We start from the raw sequence: 23,862 nt of genomic DNA, 5'->3' as shown, positions 1-23,862 counted from the left end.
GACAGGGTAAAATAATGCAAAATTGCTTAAAATAAACATTAATTGAAAACCATTTACAAAGGTATGTCTTACTATAAAATAATCACAATGCTCCATTTACCTAGTTTTGTGATTGAAATGTACCTCAGATGACTAAAATGTCTCTTAAGCACCATATTCTGTATTTTGTAATTATTAGGAAAGAAATACAGGTATAATCCACATTCATTAAGCAGGATATATCCAGAATTTAAACTTTGCTTTATGATTGAATCCTCATTAACACAAATTTTGCACTGTTCTCAAGGACCATAGGGTTATATAGGGTTGCTTACTTCTAACATGAAAGGGTCTCAGAATCCTGTGCTTAGTAGTACATCTATCATTTTGCTTTCTGCCCACCTTTAGTAGCACTCATCTGATTTGCCTACTATCTGCAATAAATTGGTAATAATTCTAATAGACTTGATTTAGTCAAGTCAGAAAGTCTTTTGGGTAGATGGAAGTAGTTTTTGACATGTTTGTACTGTTTTAGGGAATAAAAATATTTATTAGGAACACAGTTGTATTTCCAAGGATCTGGGTTTTTGGAAAACTAACCTCCAGATATGTTGGCCATTTCTACACATAAATGACTCCCAGTCTAAAAGAAGTAAATAATTTTAAATATTCAGAACATTTAATATGTAGACTAGATATTAAGCTTACTGACCCCAGTGAAATAGCTATTAGCATAATGTGACCTGACATCTGTTAAAAAATAAGTAACAGAAAAGAACTTACCATGGCTATCCATAGAATAACATATTCGTCTATAAAATTATTAAAGTACTGGTCTAAAAACAAAAGACCTGGACCAAAAAAGACAGTGTCTTGAAGGTACAGTTCACTTTTGGTCATGTGAGCTATCTACAAAAAAGTAAACAAAGTAATTTCACTATTAAAGGTTTTAGCTTTTATTTTTAGGATAATTAATTATAACTTTAATTCACTATTAAGACAAAGAAATAATTTAATCTCATACTTAATATGGGAATACTTATCCATACCTCAAATTCATAACTGGGTATCTTATTAAAGTTTTCAATGTTTAAATTCCTTGCTATCAGAAAGCTGTAATTGATCATTGCAGCTAAACAAATAATTAAAACAACTGAATGTAACAATTCATATCAGGTTTATTTGGATCACAAACAACTATTTATTGTGATGTTGACACCACAAAAGAAATCTATGCATTAAATGAGATAGTTTTCAGATTTGTATTTAAGGAATAAGTACATTATTTATACCATGAATCATAAAATAATTTCTTACCACTAATTTTTGTGAGACTTTAGCAAATACACACCCAAACATTAGGGTATAAAGGCAAGGGTGCTTTTCAAACACATTAGTTGCTGACTTTTTGTATATCATTATTGCCAGTATAATAATCAGTCCTATGTGGAGTCCAGGTGACAAGACACTGGTACCCTAAGGAATAAAGCAGAAAATCATCACATTTTAACACTGCATTTATTACAATGCAAACGTTCTCTGAGCATCTATTTTGTGCAAGGAGTTACAGACCTAAAGAGCCTGATGTAGTATATGGTTTAAGGGAGTATAAAAACCTTAGCTATGCTTTTCACATTTCCACCAAATCCTAGGATTACAAAGACATGACACAGTACCACAGATGTTTGGTACTATATTATATACACACTTTACATACACATCCACATTTTAAACTAATAATCAACTAAAGTTAACAATGCAATTTATTCTGTATCAACTTTTACTGTTTTGAAGGCCATTAACACCAGGGTTGCCAAGTTAACAAATTTTTGAGGGAGATACTTTACAAATACCTTATTTTCCAGAGAGAAATTTTATCCTGCCAATTTTATAAAATATCTTAATCACCGATTAGGAAGATTTCAATTTTGTCCTGGTTTCTGACTATACTATATACCCTCACCTCCTACATTTTACTTTTTCATTCAGATTGCAAATGTTCTTTAAGGTAAAATTGTACAGTCAAGGCCATTACATTTTTCTTTTCTTTTTTAATGAGAAAGTGAGTGCAGGAGGAAGCGTGCCAGGCTGGACCAGGCCTTTACTTTTTTTCTTTTTAAGATATTTTTGCTGGGCCCAGCAGATGGCATAATGGTTACGTCATTGGAATCACATAGTTGACGGTGTTTGAATCCCAGACCCAGCAGCTTAAAGCTCACACTGGACACATGTGTGCACATGCCCAAAACCCTGAGAAGAGAATGGAGGGAAAGTGATTCCAGCATGGCCATCTCCCTGGGGATGATTTCTCGCTTTCTGTCTCTCTGTCTGTCTCTCCCTGACTCTCCAGTGAGCGCACACACCGTATAGTAAACACCTCTCTTAGAAAAAGTAGATTTTTGCTATAGGGTGCATGATCTCACCGGAGAGACATGGAGAGACAGAAAGCAAGAAATCACCCCACAGGGGTGATATCCACACTTCAATCACTTTTCTTCTTGGTATTTTGGGTTTGCATGTGCACACACCCAATGTGAGCTTTTTTTTTTTTTTTTCTTAAGAGATTTTTGCAATAGGGCACATGCGCTTTCCCGAGAGACAGAAGCAAGAAATCACTACCTGGGGCAATGGCCATGCCACAATCCCTTCATTCTCCTCCTGGGATTTTGGGCACACATACACATGTGCCCAGCATGAGTTTTAAGCTGTCGGGTCCGGGACTCAAACAGCAGTCATGTGGGAGTCCAGCAATATAATCATTATGCCATTGGCTGGTCCCCCCAACATGGGTTTTAAGCTGTCGGTTCTAGGACTCGAATCATGAAAGTCCAGCGATGTAGCCATTACACCATTTATACCATCTGCTGGCCCTTACATTTTTATTTGTGTGAATCAGGATTCTCTCAACACTATTTATCCTAAATAAAATGTTAAAATAAATTTACTATTAAGGCTTACTAAATCTCTAACCACCAATCTAAATGTGTTCATTAAACAGTATTACTCTTGTTTATTAAGTTTTCATGCTTTTTTTTTTAACCTTTTTTAGGTTTTTACCAGAGGGTGTGTGTACTTGTCAGAGAGAGACAGATAAAGGAAAAGTGAGAAATCACCCATTGGGGGTGATAGTCATGCCACAGTCCCTTCTCCTCCATTCTCCTCTCAGGATTTTGGGCATGCATGCACATGCACCCAGAATGGTTTTCAAGCTACTGGGCATGGGATTTGAACCACAGTCAGCCATGGCTATAGCCTTAACCACCATGCCACCTGCTGGCCCCAAGTTTACATGTTTGAACTTAGAACTTACTATCAAATAAAGTAATACTACTATAAAATTACATATATAAGACACTACATTATATAATAATACATTATAAAAACTTAGACTATTAGTGTTTTATATATTTTATATATTACAGTTCTTATATTTCTTTTTATTTTTTTTTTTGAGAGATTTTCACTGTAGGGCGCGTGCGCTTGCCAGACAGACAGAGAGAGACATAGAGATAGAAAGCGAGAAATCACCCCCCAGGGGGGATGGTCATGCCGCAATCCCTTTTCCTCCATTCTCCTCTCGGGATCTTGGTCACGCACGCACACGCGCCCGGCGTGAGTTTTAAGCCACCGGGTCCGGGACACGAACTGCGGTCGACTACGTGGGAGTCCAGCGACATAGCCATTATGCTAACTGCTGGTTCCCAGTTCTTATATTTCAATAAAAAAAAAAAACTGCTGCTAAAAAGGTTGGAAACCCACCAGCAGTTTAAGAATTTGCAATTAACTACTTAGCTTGTGTTCAAGTTCTTTCAAACATTTAATTATTAATATTCATGATTTCTTAGTAAAATATTTTCAAAATCGACACTGATCTTTATTTTTATTGTCTTTAGTGGAACTTATGTTCCAGCTAGTGTTCTATTTTATCCATGGTTAAAAAACATTTATTGCTAATTACCTTATGCACAGTGCTGCACATAGATCAACTGACAAAACATCTCAAGAAATGCATATTTTTCCAAATATATCAGACCTTATATGTCTAAATTAATTTATACTTTGCATTTGAATTGTGTATGTAAAATATTTTCATAAAGATACTTTATGAATTATGGAGACTTGTTGAAATTGTCTTGAGAGCTAATTTACAAGTCATTTAAGAAAATGAGAATTTTTTTAACTAAAAATGCTGTTTCTCACGATTATTATTCCCCTTATTTATTAGACTTGGCTCCAAATGAGTTTGACTATTTCCCCCAATAAAATCCACACTTATAGGTTAGAAATTTTGGGACCAGCAGATGGCGTAATGGCTGTCGCTGGACTCCCACGTAGTCTACCGCAATTCTAGTGCTAAACCTAGTGGCTTAGAACTCAAGCTGGGTACATATACGTGCGTGCCCAAGATCTTGAGAGAAGAATGAAGAAGGGATTGTGGCGTGGCCATTCCCCCTGGGCAATGATTTCTCACTTTCTGTGTCTCTGTCTCTCCAGTTAGCACACATGCCCTACAGCAAAAATAAATAAATAAAAACTAAAAAAAAATTTTGAACTATAGAACTAAAGCAACTAGAGAGACTGTGCTATAACTTAATGCAATCCTAACAAAGGCATTCTAACTATGTTCTGTTACAAGGTGGCATCCTGGAGTAAGTACTTCCTATGTCCAACCCCCTTGAAGATGACAGCAGGCCTTTAAAACATATAGGTACTATAAACTTGCAGGAAGTCTCTTTCTATTTAAAAGTAATGGAAAAGTATAGCATGAGCAAGGTGTAAAGTTCACAAACACAAGGTTTACCCCTTAAGAAATAATTACCTTTTTTAAAGTATTAGAATAATTCTTTTTTTTTTTTTTTTTTGGGGGGGTTTTTTTTTTTTTTTTTTTGCTATAGGGCACGTGCGCTCGCCAGACAGAGAGAGAGAGAGACATAGAGACAGAAAGCGAGAAATCACCCCCCAGAGGGGATGGTCACGCCACAATCCCTTCTCCTCCATTCTCCTCTCGGGATCTTGGGCATGCACACACATGCGCCTGGCGTGAGTTTTAAGCCACCGGGTCCGGGACGCGAACCGCAGTCAACTACGTGGGAGTCCAGCGACATAGCCATTACACTAACTGCTGGTTCCCAGAATAATTCTTTTAAGTATATTTTAGAGACATTTCAATAAAATTTACTTCATAAGTAATATTAATAATTTGTCCCATATATGAAACAATTGACCTTCGACAACTCACTCTCCCCCCTCTCCTCTATTAGTTCAAGGAACAAAATGGAAAAAAAAAAAAAAAGAGCAAATGGCAATTCTTAATTATATACAGGAATGAAATAGTGAATGATTAACTGAAATGTAGAAATATCTATGCAGAGCAAGCCTTAGGAAGAAGAAAAATACTTTATTATCAGGCTAAACTGTTTTTAAAATGCTTTCGTATTTATCCATGAGGTGGGTTTCCAAAAGAAAAAAAAAAATGCTTTTGTATTATATGCCTAAAATGAATTATTTAAGATACTTAGTTTCCTTCTCTATTCTTAAACTTTGGCATATTCCAGTACATTTTTATATATCATGATAAGAAAATTTATCATAAAAGTAATACTGAATAATGATGAAATTAATGCCTTACTGCTATAGTGGATCCATTCTTGCCAACGCCACCATGGAGAATAACATGGAAATAATTTGAACAGGAAAATATTGCTCCACCTACTACTCCAAGAACTGGAAAGATCTTCAATTTTATATCTAGAATGGGTATCTTTAGGGGTAGAGGGAAGAAACAAATCATTAAACTAATATAATTTATTTTATTACATAATAAAGACACATTATGATATGGACCTGTAGAGTAAGTTATCCTTTTTCTTGTAATCGAACCTTAATTTCTGGAATATAGACTGAAGTAGTAACTTTTTCTGAAACTTTTTTTCATTAAGTGAAAAATAAACCCACCAAATAAGCTTAGTCTATTCACACAATTTTGATTGAACATTTAATCTCAGAAGGCTTCATATGACTTAAATATGAAAAAGGATAGGTTAATTTAGTAGTCCTAAGAGGTAGTACCACAGGAAAGGCGCCACCATGGTCGGCATCATAAATGTGACAAGTATCAGGATGTGTGCATGCAAAAAGTTTCTGTAGTTAATATCCAGGATTGAATCTCTAGTAATATATTTACCTGCGGGTCAACTGCTGTTCAAGAAAACTTCCAAAGGCAGCAAAGGATTTAAAAAAATAGTAACAATGAATTGCCAGAAGCTGTAGGGTATTTGTGTTTTGAAAACAGACACTGAAAAATTGAACCAAAACTAGTGGAAACTAGAGGTTAACAATTAAATTTAGAAAACCTACATAAAAAATAACTATCCTCATGGATGAGAAATAAGCAGGTGTGTTTTCTTCCTATGATATTTACCAAAACATTGAATAAAACTATTTTAAGATTCAATTCCAAATTTAAGACAGTTGTACGTAATGACTGAAGTTGCCTAGCTGCTTCTAGGTCCACATTGACCTTTTTATGAGTACTAACTGAACAGCTACCATAAAAGACATGTCCTCTGGTATACTGTATAGGGCTATGGGAGCATATCTTTGAATCTATTGTTTATTCTCCCTGATGGTCAAGAATATGAATGTCTCAGGAAGTGTACTACTACTTAAAAATATGCTCAGAGTCTATTTTGAGGTTGCTGATATAAATGATAATTGTCAATTCTGACACCAAGTGTCACAGGAAAGTCTTTTACTATATTTTTAATAGACATTAGTTGTTTTTTTTTAAGCAGTTTTAAGTTTATAACATAGTTGAACAGAAAGTGCAGAGTACCCACTACCTTTTGTCCCTCCTCCCCTACATGCAGAACCTGGCCCACTATTAACATCACGTACCACACTGGTATATTTATTACAACTGATGAACTTACTTGATACATCACTATCACCCACAGTTCATAGTTTACTTTAGGGGTCACTCTTGGTGGTAGACAGTCTGTGAGTTTTGGCTGATGTGTAATAACATGGAGCCACCATTATAGTATCACACATAATAGTTTCACTGGCCTAAAAATCCCCTGTGCTCCACCTGTTATCCCTCTTTTCCCTCAAATCTTAGAAACCACTGATCTTTTTACTGTCTCCATAGTTTTGCCTTTTCCTGAGTGTCACATGATTGAAATTATACCATGCACAACCTTTTCAGATTGGCTTTGTATTAGTAATAAACATTTAAAGTTCCTCCATGACTTTTCATGACTTAATAGATAATTTCTCTTTAGCATTGAGTAATATTCCATGGTCTGCATATAACACAGTCTACCCATTCATCTACTGAAGGACATCCTGGTTGATTCCAGGTTTTGGCAATTACAAATAAAGCTGCTATAAACATTGTTTTTTGAGTGGACTTAAGTTTTCAACTCATTTAGGTAAATACCAAGGAGTGTGACTGCTGGCTCACATGGTATGAGTATGTTTAGTTTTGTATTTCTACTTTTATCAGAGGTATATAGCTTATTGACTATAAACATGTAGTCTGCAATCAGTCTACTTGATTCTTGGCTCCAGTGCTTACTTCTCACTTGTCCCTGGACAAATTACTTAATTAATCATTCTCTAGTTTATTTATAAAACAGAAAAATTATAGTATCTATTTCATAGGATTGTTCTGAGGGGCTGATGAAACTGATGATAAAATTTTTAGGAACATAAGTGTTGAATGAATGTTAGTTGCTGGCTATTATTTTTTCATAACAATATGAACTAAAGTTCAGATAGCCAGTGTTGTGGGCTTAGGTTGTAGTGATGGAATAGTGATGCAAAGCTCAAATTTGAAACAGTGGTTAACCAAGAGCCAACTTTTATCAAAACATTAAATCACCAAACAAGCAGAAAATACACTTTTTAAGGTGCAAAATCTTCACCTCATAGTAGATTATAAAAATGTAGATTAGTCACTTTTCTTTCCTAAGATTGAGGGACAAGTTTCAAACAGAAACTATTTTGGGCCAATCCTTTAGCACGGTGGTTAAGTGCTGTGCATTGGGAGCCAGACCCCATAGGACTGGCTGCGGTTGGAATCCCAGCCCCCAAGACTTGAAAGACATGCTGGGCATATGTATGTCTGTGTCAAATTCCTGACAAGATGGAGAAGTTGCTTCATTATTTTTTAAAATATTTATTTCATGGGCCCAGCAGATGGCCTGGACATTAAGGCAGCTGGATCCTACATGGCCAACTTTGCATTTCAAGTCTCAAACCCAATGGCTTGGGAAAAAAAAACACGCCAGGTGTGTGTGCATGCATGCCCAAAATTCCGAGAGGAGAATGGAGGAGAAGGTATTGTGGTATACACATCTCCCTGGGAGGGTGGGAGTGCTTTCTCACTTTCCCTCTTTCTTTCTTTGTCTCTGTTTGTGGTGAGTGTATGCATCTTACATCATAAAAATTAATAAATAAAAACAAAGATATTTATTTTCTGAGATAAATTTTGGTCTGGTAAAGGTAATTCCATGTTTTTTTTCCCTATTAGGTGATATATTTATGCATAGGCAAAAATTATATAATAAGATATATAGGATAATGACATTACAAAATGAAGGAAAACAATTTAAAATGTATTTTTTAAAGAAAATTTAATAGTGCAATATCTTTTCTAAACATTTAAAAGTACTCAAATATAAATTTAAATATTCATATTTACCGTATAGTCCCACATTGTCGGTCCTCCAAATGCAGACAACAGAAAGACCATCACTAAAGCTAGCTGAATTTCAGTTACATCCACTCTAAAGAAGGACAACAAAAAATAGGTACTGTGTTTGTAAGTAAATTACTAAATACAGAGGTTAACCAAATATTAAAATATCAAAAATGTATAAATTTCTATAGGCTTAGTTTATTTTTATCTCTACTTACATCATTGAATTATCAACTGACTACACTACTAAGTGAAAAAGGCTACAGAACAACATGTACTCATATGTAGTAAACATTAGCATGTTAAAAACGAGAAAAAACTTGTATTGCTTATTCAAATTACTGAAAGTTACCACTGAAATTATAGAAGACTTATTTTCTACTTCATATATTTCTATAAAGTTTGAATTTTTAAAAACAATTATGTATTACTGTACTCTAGAAAACAAATTTAGTAATAATGAAAAACAATTGTATGATTTAAGGCAAATTCTTTAACACTTTTAAGTCAAGGTTCAGAACTAACACCTTGGTCAGCCATGTGGAAATTCAGTACCTTAACCACTATGCCACCTGCTGGCCCCCAGGCCTGCTTTCTTGGAACATTTTGTTATGTTTTCATTTCTTTTGCTCTCTGTTGATTTTCCTACCTTGCGGAGCTCTTCTCAGCTTCCTTCCTAGAATGGTGCTTCCTCCCTTATCATAAACACAGTTTTCAGAACTCCCTCTGTACTTTCATATTCTCTGAACAATTTTATCTATACTTAAAACTACCATCTAGGAACTAGGAGGTGGTGTGGTGGTTAAGGCTCTGGACTCCCTCGTGGCTGACTGCATTTCAAGTCCTGGATTGGCAGCTTTCTTTCTGTCTGTCTCTCTCTCTCTGGTGAACACACGTGCCCTGTGCAAATTTAAAATAATAATAAATAATAAACTATCATCTATATGCTAAATGACCTCTAAATTCCTAACTGCAGTCTATATTGTTTTCCTGAGCTCCAGATTCTTTCACCTGTCTACAAACTTTACATCTCCATTTGGATGCCCAAATCTTTAGATGATGGAGAAATACATATTGCTCTGTGGCTACAAGACAAGAAATGTAGGGCTTAGATGATGAAGTAAAACCAGATTTGGAAGAAGAGACTTCTTGACTGAGTTATTTTGGGGAGCAGTCAGAAGAAAAAGGTGAATTGAACTTTAACCCACAGGTAAAAGAAAAGTACAAATAATATCCAGTATTTGTAAGATCGGAGGCTTACAAGAAGCTACTTGGAAAAATAGACAAATTAGTCAGAAAAGGCTAATTTAACTTAATAATATAATATAACATAATATAATGTAGATACTTTGTGAAGGAAAGGGAACATTTACTGGCCATCTAGTATATGTTGTCAGAGCTATAACTAACTCCTATGTTTTGGAGAGGGAAATGCTGCATATTTCTATTTGTTAAATAGACTCATTTAGCAAATGAATTGTGTGTTTTTATTATGAGAGGTTCTTGGAAACTGGATCTAAAAAAGGCTTTAAAAATGAAAGGTTGATAGATACTGGGGACATAGTAAGGGTATATCCTTAACTCCCCAGGCTGTTATGGAGAATAATCCATAAATAATGCTATTCAAAGTGTGGTACATCGTTTATTACCAGACCACAATAAGGCAAGTATAGAAATTTCTATGGCAATTCAATAGAATAATACTGAGTCTGCTGAATCAAATGAAATATTTTTCCTTCAGTCTTATCTCAGGATTCTGGGCAAGCATGCACATACTCCCAGTGTGATTTTCAATCTGCTGGGTCTGGGACTTGAACTACAGAGTCAGCATGTGGGATCCAGCACTTTAATCTCCTTGCCACCTGCTGGCCCCTCCTACTTACTTTTTGTTTATATAATTAAGAGAGGCCGTCTGCCACAGACCCAAGCATCCCTGCTGAGTGTACCAATCCTGAATACACTTTACCTGGGCCATTTCTCAGGGTTGTGTTTGCAGTGACCAACCTTGAAGGGTAAGATTCCATCTCCCCCCAGAGAGCAGGTCTGCTTCTGCTTGCTATGAAATCATTAGATTCCTCAGTGATCACCGCCCTATAATGCAGTCCACTGAATTAGGAGTTCTTCTAGGCCCACCTGTGAGGTACCCAAAGGATAATGCCAGAAGGGGGGAGAAGGTGAGGGAAGGGATCTGCCTTTACCCTGGATAATAAAATTGTCCCCTGCCTCTGACCCAGGAGCTGGTGTCTTCTGCCAGCGCTCATAAAACAATAACAGGCTTGCTTAGTAGCTTCCAATTAGGGTAAAATTCCAGACCCTTTACAGTTGTTGACACACGATGCTCATCACCATCCAACCTATTATATGCAGTACTCACTTAGTTTACTTTATTGGCTGTCTCCCATATTAGCGTGTAGGTGCCAAGGGGGCAGGGATTGTGTCTGATTTGTTTGTCTTATTTCCTTATGACATCGGTTACTTACTAATTAATACGTAAGACATCAGTTCTCCTTTTAGTAAGAATTAGTTATTAATGTCACTCATGAGAAAGTAAATATACAAAAAAATGAATTGAAATAAAAATAGTATGGCATAATATGCTGCCTTTATTATTTGGTTCTACCCAGACTATCCAGAGTCTGTACTTTTAACTATTACACTTAAGGCAGAATCAATAGTGAGTAATAAATGACTTAAGGGCTTGGAAAATTATGTAGCAAAAGTTCAGTAATATTAGTAAATCCTTAAATTCTCTAGCCCAATTAAACAATCCTGCAAGGAGACTGGAGGAAAAATATTTTACTTGATTCAGCAGACTCAATATTATTCTATTGAATTGCCATAGAAATTTCTAATGTTTTCTCTAATAATTTTCTGTCAGTCTTTTAGAAAAGAAGAAAACTACATCAAACAGGCTTATACCAAGAATATATTCATAAAATTAATTCTCACAGTATATTCTGAGATTGTTTGGCATGGTTTCATATATCTGTACTCAAATACTATATGCACTATAAAAATTAAACTAAAAAGAATTTGACAGCTTTTCAGGAAATCCATTCTAACCTATATGCAATGTACATTAACTCAAGTAAACATTTCCAGAAGCTTGGTTGATGGCCTACATGTAGATCTGTCTTACAGTGTTAAGCAGGACATCAGTCTATTTTGCTCAATTCTCCATGATGTTTTCATTTTGGTGAGGTAATAAAATACGCTGCTTAAGATAAATACCATGTAGAGTTAGTAATTAAATGGCAAACTCCCTGGGATACCTCCTGCCTCTACCACTTATTGGCAGTATATTTGCACTGCCTCATTTGTACAGTGGAGATACTACTACCTTAGAGGGTTAATGTGAAGAATAAACAGATCATGCATATAAAGCACTTAATATTGTTATAATGCCTGAAATATGCAAGTTCTCAAAAGACGCTAATTGCAATTATTTCATAATTTAGTCAATATAAGAAACGGCCTAAAGCCTTCTCTCTGCTGAACAATCCATAGTTTGAGTTTCTCCTCTTATTTATCATTATTGGGGATTTTTTTCTTCAGAGCTACTGTTTTTCTTATGCTGCAATAAAATAAGGGTAAAAAGAACAAGTAGACATGGAAACCAAGCCAAAAATGAGCAAACGTTAAATAGTTCTTAAAAGGTCAGGTGGAGAGGGAGCTAAATGGGAAAAAGGAATAGCGAATAGTGTGCCTGCTTTGTGCTCTGTTTCCTGGAGTTGAAGAAAGAGGCACCAGAGACATACATGAGTACCTTATCTGAGGGTTAGCTCTAGCCTTTGCAAGGTGCTTTTACATTATCTCACCAACTGTCTACACGGCTGAGAGTCTCACGATTACCTGTTTTTGGTGACTGTTGTCAAGGGGAATCCCTCTATTTGTATATAAAGATTTGACCAAAAAGGGCCTTACACTCCATATCACATTATTTTATTATATGAATCCAATGCCGCTTATTTAAGTATTGCATATCCTTTTTCTATATTATTCAGGTCAGGTCCCTCATTATTCCTTTTTCTCCTGTCTATTGTAAGTTGAACTAGTGAGTAAGATGGAGGAGAGAAGAAAACTTAAATTGTTATAAAATAATGTAACTATTTATAACATGCAGAATACTTAAAAGACTTAAATCAAGATGTAACATTTATGGATGCTCCAGTAAATTACCAGATAATTGAAACTAATGATTGAAGCTCTGTCCCCCTTATTAAGGATAAATGACATAACAAAAATTGCAAAAATGAATTCAATTATATTTTCAAATGTACAATTTATAAAACACACTTACTTTCCAAATCTCAACACGCCTGAAACGTAAGTCTGCCAATGAGCACAATAAAACATGAACATCCCAATAAATGAGCAGAAAAACAACCAGTCAGGATGAGTTCCTAAGCGAACAGCGATTGAGGCGCCAACTGCCATAAATACTGAAAGAAACAAGGTTTAAGAACCATTAAGAATTAAAAATAATGAATGAAATAACTGTCCTGGGATGTTTAGAGATAGAGTTTTAAGGGACATAATCCTGGCATGAAAATAAGGCACACTTAACAAAATGACTGATTGAATACATGGTGTAAAATTCTTCCCAAAAGTTCAACTATGTGAAATATCAACCAAACAGCTCAGTTCATTTAAATGTTTAAGTTATTAGTATCAAAAAAGAAAAAGAAAACAATAAATAAAACAAACTAGGGGTAAAAAACCCTCCACCAATTTACCTGTGGAAAGAGAGTCACAACCATGGTCAAAAAGTTCTCCTAATGGAGAACAAGAATTTGTTCTTCTGGCTTGTTTTCCATCAATAGCATCCAGTGACTGGTAGATAAAGAGCCCCAGTGCACATAAAAGGTATGTCCAGTATGGTGCCTAAAAACAAGTGTAAAGAATAAAGACTATTAAGTGACAACCAGCTAGCTTCTGTCTGAAAATAGCTCCCCCTAAGCCCATCTACATATTTTCTTGTGGTCACAGCTTATATTGTCTTGGTATGTTATAAAGAACATTTTTTTTGAGAGTTCTTTTTTTTTTTTTCTTTCTATATAGCTCGTGCACTCTCCAGAAAGACAGAGACAGAAGACAGAAAGCGAGAAATCACCCCTCCAGGGGGATGGCCACGCCACAATCCCTTCTCCTCCATTCTCCTCTTGGGATCTTGGGCATGCGTGCACATGTGCCTGGCGTAAGTTTAAGCCACTGGGTCCATGCTAATCTTCTCTGTATTGTTCCAATTTTAGTATATGTGCTGCCGAAGCGAGCACAACATTTATAACCTTCCTTCTACACTGGAAATTAAATTGGGAAATTTAAAGAACTGCTGAAGTCATCTGGGTAGAGGGACACAGAAGTCCGTATTATGAGAGGCACAAAGTTGATGGTCAAGCAAGGAGTTATATTCCTGATCTTCATTTCTAGTCCTTGGCTCTTTAATTTATTCGTATTCACATGTGGCACAGGTTTGAAATTCCTCAGTAAGTCTTTGCTATGAAAAAATCTTAAAGGCAAATTGCAGATTTCTGTTGGCACTCATGATGGAGTACCAGGGACTGGATTTACTCTCACACCTTATATAAAGAGAAAGGCAATAGGGGCCAGCAGGTGGCATGGTGATTACGATGCTGGACACCCACATGGCCAACAAGTTCGAGTCCCAGACCTGGTGGCTTGTTTCTCTCTCTCTCTCTCTCTCTCTCTCTCTCTTTCTTTGGTGAGCTCATGTGCCCTGTAGAAAATGTAAAAAGTAATAATAATAATAATGATAAATAAAATAATTCTTTAAAAATAGAGAAAGGCAATAAAATACAAAACAACAGTTCTCAGATATGTTGGCAGAACAGGCCTGTGATTTCAGACAAAAAGAAAAAAAAAAACAATTAAACCCCACAAACTCTCAATTAAAAAAAAGTGATTAAAAAAAAAAAAAACTACCAATTTACTTTTGGAAAGGGTCACAACCATGGTCAAAAAGTTCCTCTAATGGGCCAGAAGATGGCATAAGGGTTAAGGCTCTGGACTCCCAAGTGGCTAACCACAGTTCGAGTCCTGGACCTAGAGGTTTGAAACCCACACCCGGCATGTGTGTATTTCCAAAATTCTAAGAGAAGGGATTGTGCTCCCTGGGGGGTGATTTCTCATTTTCTGTCTCTCTGTCTTTCTGGTGAGCACATGCACCCTATAGCAAAATCTATTTAAAAAAAAAAAAAAGGAAAGAAAGAAATAAATTTTTACGACATACAAAAATGAAATAACTCACCTAGAATCTTTTGAAAGAATCCCAAAGTGTTTAGCAGAGAGTAGTCTTAACTCTCTGCTTTATATATATATATATAAAATAAAAGAGTATACAACATGGTGTTGTGGGATATATATGGACAGTAGAGGTTCCTATAAGTGAAGTAAATACACATATCCATCATCTCAGTTATCTCTTATTTTTATTTTTGTGACAAAAGCAGCTAAAATCTATTCATTCAGTATGAATGTTATATACAGTACAATCTCTTTTTATTTTTTCCTTTCTTCTTTCTTTTCTTTCTTTTTTTACTTTTCTTTTTTCCTTTCTTTTCTTTCCTCTCCTTCCCTTTCCTCTCCTTTCCTTTCCTTTTTTCTTTTTCTTTTTTTTTTTTCTTTTTTCTTTTTTTTTTTGCTATAGGGTGTGTGTGCTCTCCAGACAGAAACAGAGAGAAAGGAAAAAGTAAGCAATCACCTCCTGGGAGGATGGCCATGGGACAATCCTTCTCCTCTATTTTCTCCTTGGGATTTGGAACACACACACAGACACACACACACCCCCAGCATATTCCTCAAGCTTCTATGTCTGGATCTCAAACCGCAGAGTTAGCCATAAGAGATCCAGCACCTTAACCACCATGATGTCCACTGGCCCTATACAATTCTTCTTTTTTTTTTTTTAAAGAGAGATTTTTACTATAGGGCATGTGTGTTCACCAGAGAGAGACAGAGAGACAGAAATCACCCCGCCCCCGGGGGGGGGGAATGAACATGCCACAATTCCTTCTCCAGTCTCCTCTTGTGATTTTGGGCACACATGCACATGTGCCTGGCATAAATTTTAAGTCACCTGGTCCAGGACTCAAAATGACCGTCGACTACATGGTAGTCCAGTGATGTAACCATTATGCCATCTGAGGGTCTCCCCCCCGCCATTTTCCTCCTCCTCCTTTTTGTAAGAGAGAGATTTTTGCTATAGGGTGCATGCACTCACTGAAAAGACAGAAAGCAAGAAATCACCCCCCAGGGAGGACGGCCACACTGCAATCCCATCCTCCCTTCTTCCTCTCAGGATTTTGGGCATATAAGCACACACACCCAGCATGAGTTTCAAGTCACTGGCATGGAACTTGAACCTTGGTTGACCATGTTGGAGGAGTCCACTGCACTAACCACTACACCATCTGCTGGCCCCTACAGTACAATTTTATTATCCATACTCCTCATGTTGTACATTAGATCTTTATACTCACTCATCCTATGTATTTCCTGGTCTGTTTCCTTTGGCCTACGCCTATCTCTCCATTCCCGACACCTCCCTGCCCTGACCCCTGACTGTTCTGTTCTCTATTTCTACTTGAATTTTGTTGCTTTTCTTTTTTTTTTAGATTTAACATATAAATGACATCATGTGATATTTGTCTTTCTATGCCTATTTCATTTAACATAATGTCCTCCACATTCATCCATGTGTGGCAAATGGCAAGATCTCGTTCTTTGTTAGGGCTGAATAACATTCCATTGTATAAATGTACCAGATTCTTTTTATCCATCCATCCATTTAGAGACACTTAAGTTACTTCCATATCTTGGGTATTGTGAATAATGCTGCAATAAACATAGCGCCGGTATGTTTGTAAGGTGATTCCATTTCTTTTTGGTATACACCCAAGAAGAGGGATTATTGGTCATATAGTAGTTCTATTTTTAATTTCTCTAGAAATATCCATATTGTTTTCCATCATAGTTGTACCAATCTACATTTCACCCCAAGAAAGTACAAGGGTTCTCTTTCTCTGTACTCTAGCCGACATTTGTGATCTTTTGACATTTTTTCCTTTTTATGACAGAGCAGGGGAGGGAGAGAGAAAGGGAAAAGGGAAAGGAAGACAAAGCGAGGTTATTTCCTGACAGGGTCTTGCTGTATCCTGATCCTCCTGCCTTAGCTTCCCAATTACTGGGTCATCAGGGAAGTCATGACACAACATTTTTGCATAGAAAAATGTGTCATGACTGCCCCAATGACCTAAGACGTAGAAAAACAAGTGTCCACAATCTTACTCAGTGTAGTCAGATTGATTCAGTAACTAACTTGTGACTTCCAGTCTTCCATTCGGTGAGTGCCACAGATTTTGGGCCATCTTTTGACTTTTCCTAGAGGGTATGTGGTGTACCTCACAGTGTTTGTTCTTGCCAGAGGATGCATGCACTCACCAGAGAGAGAAAAAACACTTCCCTCAATGGGGTGTGGTCACACTGCAACCCCTTTTACTCCCTTTCTCCATCCTGTCAGGATTTGGAACACAAACAGATGTGCACCCAATATGTTCTTCAAGCTGCCTGATTGAGCTTTATACTGCAGTCAGTTTTCTGGGACCCAGCTCCCTTACCCACTATGCTACAGTGCTGGCCCACATAGTGGTTTTGCTTTTCATTTCCCTGATGATTAATGGTGTTGAGCAAGTTTTCATATACCTGTTGGCTATTTCTATATCTATTTTGGAGAAATAGCTATTCAGATCTTTTGCTCATTTTAATTTTTAAAACTTATTTATTTAAAGGCAGTTTTAAAATAGAGTCTGTTTTAAAATATAGCCATGTAAAGTATAGGTATTTTGAATAATGCTTTTTCAAAGTTTATTTATTTATTTATTTCATGAGCAAAAGAGATAAAGAGACAGAGAGATGGCACCTTCAAGAGCCTCAGCCAACCCCAGATCATGGGTACACAGGTGCCTAGCATTCTTAGGAAGGTCTCCAGACAAGAACCTCCTGTGTGAATTAGCTTTACAGTTCATTCAATTTAACTACTGTGCTACCATCTGGCTCCTGCTCATTTTAAAATCAGGTTATTTGGTTTTCTAATATTGAGTTGCATGAGATCTTTATAAATTTGGATATCGATCCCTATTATATATATGATATGCAAATATATTTTTCTAATCCATAAGTTACCATTTCAGTTTGTTGACTAGTTTCTGTGCTGTACTGAAGCTTTTCAGTTGGATGTAATCCCATTTACTTATTTATTTACTTTATTTTTTCCATGAGAGAAAAAAACAGAGAGCAAGAGAAAGACACCCCAACAGGGTCTTGATGCCACAGTTCTCCAGTCTCATTCACATTGAAATAAATTCAGTTATTTCTTGACAAGAAAGTTGGTGGTGGTCTCTGTCCAAAATGACATCCTGCCCTCATTTAGAAAAAGAAGATGAAGAATATTTATTCACTAGTTTAAAACTACTTCATTAGGATACTTGAAGAAGAAAGAATTAAATAGGGGAAGAGAAACACAGGGAGAGTTTAAGCAGCAAAAAGAAGTTGTCTACATGGAACCAAGGTAAGAGCCTGAAAGTGAAAAGGTCATTCATGAGTCAGTGGCTGATACACATTTCTGGAACTGAAGATTCACAGGTTGTTACAAGAGATAGGACTGCAAAAAGTAATTTAATTTTAGACAGTACAACAGAGTACATTTTTATGTATTATTTTATTTGATATAGAAATGCAAGATGACAGGGTAGCTATTATCATGTTCTTTTTATTAAAGATGAAAGCAAAGTAGTAAGCATTTGGAAGGGGTTCAGGCGAGCAGCTAGGCTGGGTTCAGAATCGAACCAGTGTTTCTGACTTCCCTATGATATGAGGTCTAACAGGCAGCACAGACTGCGATGGACCGTCTCACCTGAATTCTTCACAACCTATTTCACCAACCTGCCAAGAAGCACGTCCCCCCACATGATTGATTGGCTGTAGTGGCACTGAGCCACAGGAAAGGGCTGAGAGAGCACCTTCCTGAAAGGCACGAGCCAGAAAGGCACACTGATCTGCCAATACCTGGTTTGCTCCTTTTCCAAGTCTTCCAAAGTCATTGCAAGTTTTCCCAGTCTTCTGAGGGTCTCAAACTCCAGACCTATCTTCTCTTTTCCCTGTGTTCACCACCTCCATTCCCAACTGGAAGTTATTAAATAGTTTGTTTTTTCAACTTTTCTTTTCTTTCTTTTCTTTTCTTTTTCTTTCTTTCTTTTTTTTTTTTTTTGGAGAGGTTTTTGCTATAGGGTATGTGCACTTGCCAGAAAGACAGAGAGAGACAGAAAGCGAGAAATCACCTCCCGGGGAGGATGGATCCTGGGCACGCGCACACATACGTGCCCAGTGTGAATTTAAGCCACTGGGTCCAGGCCTTGAACCATGGTCGACTCCATGGGAGTCCAGCGACACAGCCATTATTACCAACTGCTGGTCCCTGTTTTTTCAACTTTCCTAATCTGTCGCTCTGCAAACAGGTTGGACTCCATATAGCTAAGCATAGCACCGTCCTTCCAGGAGTCTTGCCAAAAAGGGAATTACAGAAGAGACTTCTAAGGACTCAGAATCTACAGAGCCACCCGGACTCAATTCTAGTTTTTATGGGAACTTACTTTCCCGATGACCAGTGCATGCACCCTCTGGCAATAAGAAGCAACATCAACAAAAAGAACTTAAAAGAAAGACATTACAAAAACAGTAATTTGAGGGCCAGCAGGTAGTGTAGTGGTTAGAGGTGCTGATTCCCACCTGGCTGACTGCGGTGCAAGTCCCAGACCTGGTGGCTTGCTTTCTTGCTTTTCTTCTCTCTCTCTTTCTGTCTCTGTCTGGTCAAATTTAAAAATAGTCATAATAAATGAAATAAAAGAAATAATTTTTTTTTGAGAGGTTTTTTTGCTATAGGGCACGTGCGCTCGCCGGAAAGACAGAGAGAGACAGACAGAAAGCAAGAAATCACCCCCTCAGGGGGAATGGCCACGCCACAATCCCTTCTCCTCTATTCTCCTCTCGGGATCTTGGGCACACATGCACATGCACCTGGCATGAGTTTAAGCCACCGGGTCTGGGAATCAAACCGTAGTCGACTACGTGGGAGTCCAGCAACATAGCCATTACGAAATAAATGATTCTTAAAAAATATAGGTCAGATAGTAACAGGAAGATTCCAATAATCCAAATATCAATAGACTCCATGAAAATAGAAAACCACATTTCTAAGAGGAAAGAAGAAAGGAAATCAGAAAACAGACTGTGCAAATGTGAGAAATATAATGCTGGTATGCTATGCTGTGGAAGGTAAACTTCATACCCAGATGGGTGATTCTTTGATTTTTAAAAGAGAATCCATTTTCTAAGAGACATAACAATTAGAAATGACTGATCGCTCCTGTTCCTGTGACTGCCCTGACCCATACATGTGCCTGTGTTATGGTCAAGATACTGTTTACTGGGAGCCTGTGGGAGGACCTTCTTCGTTTCAGAGAGAAGGTTCCCATCTGAGGCCTGGACTGGCCCCAGAGGAGACTGGTGGTCAGGAAGGGCAAGCTCATTGTCTGTCAAGCTAGTCAGGAAGGCCCTACGGCTCACTGGTTTCAATTCGGATCTTTGGCTTCGGCTCAGCTTAGGGGCCAGCTTTGAGAAGAGCACGCTTATTTTGAAGAAATTAGGCTGGGGACAGAATAAGCTGGGAAGAAGAAAACTAGACATCCAGCACCCACATAGCTAAACCAGCATTTCACGGCTAAAGGAGCCTTCTTGGGACTTAAGAAATGTGCACTTTGCAAGGTGAGCCTCTTTCTGTTCGTATCTTGTGGAACTAGTTCCGGCTTTTCTTCCTCCTTTAGCACTAGAGTTCTTGATGAAAATGTCAGCTGTCACTGTGCTAAGGAGAACAGGAAAAGAGGCCTGACCCAGACCAAATCGATCACTGATATAATTGTTCTGGTGTTGTAACAACTTCCTGATCTTTGACTTCACAGTCCCCAAATGTTGGTAGCCGTATGGCGCAATCAAATGCACCAAGAAAGGGGCTTAAAGTTCTTTCTATATACCAATATACCATGCCTTATAAATATTTGAAGCAGAATTTTAAAGGAGAGACAACGTATTCTTTTGTTTGTTTGTTTTGTTTTGTTTTGTTTTGTTTTGTTTTGAGAGGTTTTTGCTATAGGGCTCATGCGCTCACAAGAAAGACAGACAGAAAGCGAGAAATCACCCCTCCCCCCAGGGGGGATGACCCCACCGCAATCCCTTCTCCTCCATTCTCCTCTCGGGATCTTGGGTACCTATGCACACTTGTCCGGTGTTAGTTTAAACCACCAGGTCTGGGACTTGAACTGCGGTCGACTACATGGGAGTCCAGCGACATAGCCATTACACCAACTGCTGGTCCTCATATTCTTTTTTTTTATTATTATTATTTTATTTAACTTTATTTATTATTATTATTTATTTTAATTTGACCAGAGAGAGACAGCGAGAGAGAAAGTGAAGAAAGCAAGCTGCCAGGTCCGAGCATTGAACTGCAGTCAGCCATGTGGGAGTTCAGCGTCTTTAAGCACCACACCACCTGCGGGCCCCAGTCCTCATGTTCTTTTAGTGAAGTCACAGGAATCAGAGGCAAACCATAAGGACAAGCTACCTCCACAAGACCTGAAGAGGTTCCTTCAAGACATGGCCAGGGCTAAGGTGAGGGACAGAGGCACAGAGGCTACAGAATTTAGGAGGCATTTGCTATCAGAGTCCTGGAAATCCTGGGCCTGGGCTGGCTTCTCCCTAGTCCCTGTCTTGCTTCTAGAACTTTCATCTCATGGAAGTGTGGTGTTTATATTTTGTTCTAATAGAAGTTACTCCCTTACAGAGGAACTGCCTGAACAAATAATGCCTCATAAATTATTGACCTGCTTTCAAAAAAGGAAGGTGCCCATGGGGGATTTCTCACTTTCCCTCTTACTGTTTCTGTGTCTGTCTGTCTGTCTCTCTCCCCAGCAAGTGCAAGTGCCCTAAGGCAAAAACCTCTTTAAAAAAAAAAAAAAAAAAAAAAGGAAGGGGAAGATAAAATACACAAAATCTCAAAAAACCCACACCTATATATATGTATGTAAAATATACATATATGAGTAGGACTCTATAGGTTATTGCTTTTTCTTTCTATTAAAGTCCCCTAACAAACAATTCTTTACTATTTAGTACAAAGGGAACTACAATTTGAGTTATTTTAAACATGGAATAAAACCTTTTCTTATGATCTTTTCTGGCTTTCTTAAGTATACTCATTTTTCTGTTTCAACTCTATCATCATAAATAAATGTATTTGTCAATGCCCTTTAACCTGGCCATCAGCTAGGCATCTGTCTGCTATCAACATACTTTATGTTTTATGACACTGACATGGATTTATATATACAGATTAAGAAGGCAGGCAAAAACATTCCACATTCAGGGCCAGCAGGTGGCGTGGTGGTTAAAGCACTGGACTCCCACATGGCCAACTACGGTTTGAGTTCCAGACCTGGTGGCTGGCTTTCTCACTTTGCTTCTCGCTCTTTTTCTCTTTCTGCCTCTCTCTGGTGAATGCATGTGTACTATAGCAAACAAAATAATAATAATAACAATAAATAAAATTAAATAATAATTTTAAAACATTCAACATTCAATCAACTCAATAAAAGAGAACAGAGTTACTGTGTACATCAATCAAAACTAAGTGAACGGGAGTGAGTGTGCTAGAGAATACTATGAGGATGGAGCTAGAAGAACTAGGTTCGAGTCCCTGAGTTGTGACATATATAAACAGACTGAGTAGGTTTGTTCTGGCAGAGCCAGGTTAGAATACCAGGTCCTCCACTTCCAGCCCAGAGATCTTTTGACTCTACAATAACATATTGCTCCTGAGAAATTATAGCAACAGGCAGCACAGAACAAACTAAAGCAGCTTTTTTCAAACAGAAAGGAAATGAGTAACAACAGCAATGTCAGCTAAGAAATATGTAATACACATATCAATTGGCAAAACAGTTGAATATGTAGACTCCATCAAATAAAAAAAAAACAACGAATGCATGGATGGTGGGCATGAAGCACTTCTACTGTATGTCTGTTATCCAACTTCAGCTCCCATGAGTCCTCACCAGACCAATACTCAAACATGATTATAAGGGAACCTCACTATTTGGAGGGCAAAGAAAAGAAAGCACTTTTTCCACAGAACGTGCCCTGTAATATTTATCCCAGGCGCTATAATGAGCTGTAGGTGGCAGTGAGTTCCACACTGCACCCCTTCCCTGCCACCCTCTGACCAACCGGTGCTTCTGATTAAAGTTGTCCAAAACCCGTACTATTGACTTCTTATTTTGGACATAGGTCATAGACCAATATCGCTAATAAAATCGGCTGGCACTTATAATCCCTGGGTCGGCATGAAAAGAAATGCCACCTTGATGAGGCCCTAGTTTGTTCTTCATGAAAGTCGATGAAGCGAAGAGGAAGTTTTGTCTTAAAACTTATCTGTGATCAGTGCTACCAGTAGTTTCAGGATCCTGACCACAGCCTTTGAGAAACAGACGATTATACAAGTGTCCAGAGGGCATCTCAGGTTTGGCCAACCTGGCCTCAAGCCTATGCTCGAGGCAGGTCGGAGACAGGAGCGGTCAGTCCCCAGTATGCAAAGTACCCGACTGCGGGTCCATGCCACCGGTTGGTGCAGTTGGCTGGTGGCCAGGCAGGAGGGTCTAGGGCTCTCCGCAGCCCCTGGGGGACCTGGGCAGACGTGGGACCGGGCCTTGACCTTGAGAGCGAGGCATAGATGGTCACCGGGCTAGGGGACGCCTCGGCGGTCACAGGAGGCTCGGGCTGACTCCGTGGTTCGAGTCAGCTGCGGGCCCTACGGAGGCTCAGCCACACTGGGGTCTCCCTCTTCCTCCAGTCGGGCTCGGGCAGGGAATGAGGGGCTCCTGAGGAAGCAGTTGGGGGTTCCCCTCGGCAGCCGCCCAGAGGCGGGCGGCGAGCCCTACCTCCTCGGTGACCGTGGGGCAGTAGGAGATGAGCACGAGCGTGGTGAGCAGGTTGATCGCGAGGCCGAGCAGGGTGATGGTGTTGGGGGCCATCCAGAGCGGGACCCACTGGAG

The 23,862-nt window shown here is 38.2% G+C and overlaps 1 protein-coding gene and 1 pseudogene across 1 annotated transcript in view; both read right to left on the bottom strand.

Moving 5' to 3' along the window:
* CHPT1 (choline phosphotransferase 1) overlaps positions 1-23,862 on the bottom strand; it is a gene marked incomplete at its 5' end in the record, with an annotated part of 30,308 nt that extends 6,446 nt beyond the window's left edge. The window contains 7 exon segments of the mRNA XM_014591775.2: positions 763-888; positions 1,297-1,455; positions 5,609-5,740; positions 8,687-8,771; positions 12,984-13,125; positions 13,420-13,567; positions 23,749-23,862. Coding sequence (XP_014447261.1) covers positions 763-888; positions 1,297-1,455; positions 5,609-5,740; positions 8,687-8,771; positions 12,984-13,125; positions 13,420-13,567; positions 23,749-23,862 — 906 coding nt within the window.
* On the bottom strand, positions 13,897-13,959 carry LOC114009787 (uncharacterized; annotated as a pseudogene).

Source organism: Tupaia chinensis, unplaced genomic scaffold (genome assembly GCF_000334495.1).
Source record: "Tupaia chinensis unplaced genomic scaffold, TupChi_1.0 Scaffold000054_1, whole genome shotgun sequence".
NCBI classification, from domain to species: domain Eukaryota; kingdom Metazoa; phylum Chordata; class Mammalia; order Scandentia; family Tupaiidae; genus Tupaia; species Tupaia belangeri.
This window is presented reverse-complemented; position numbering and strand designations above follow the sequence as displayed.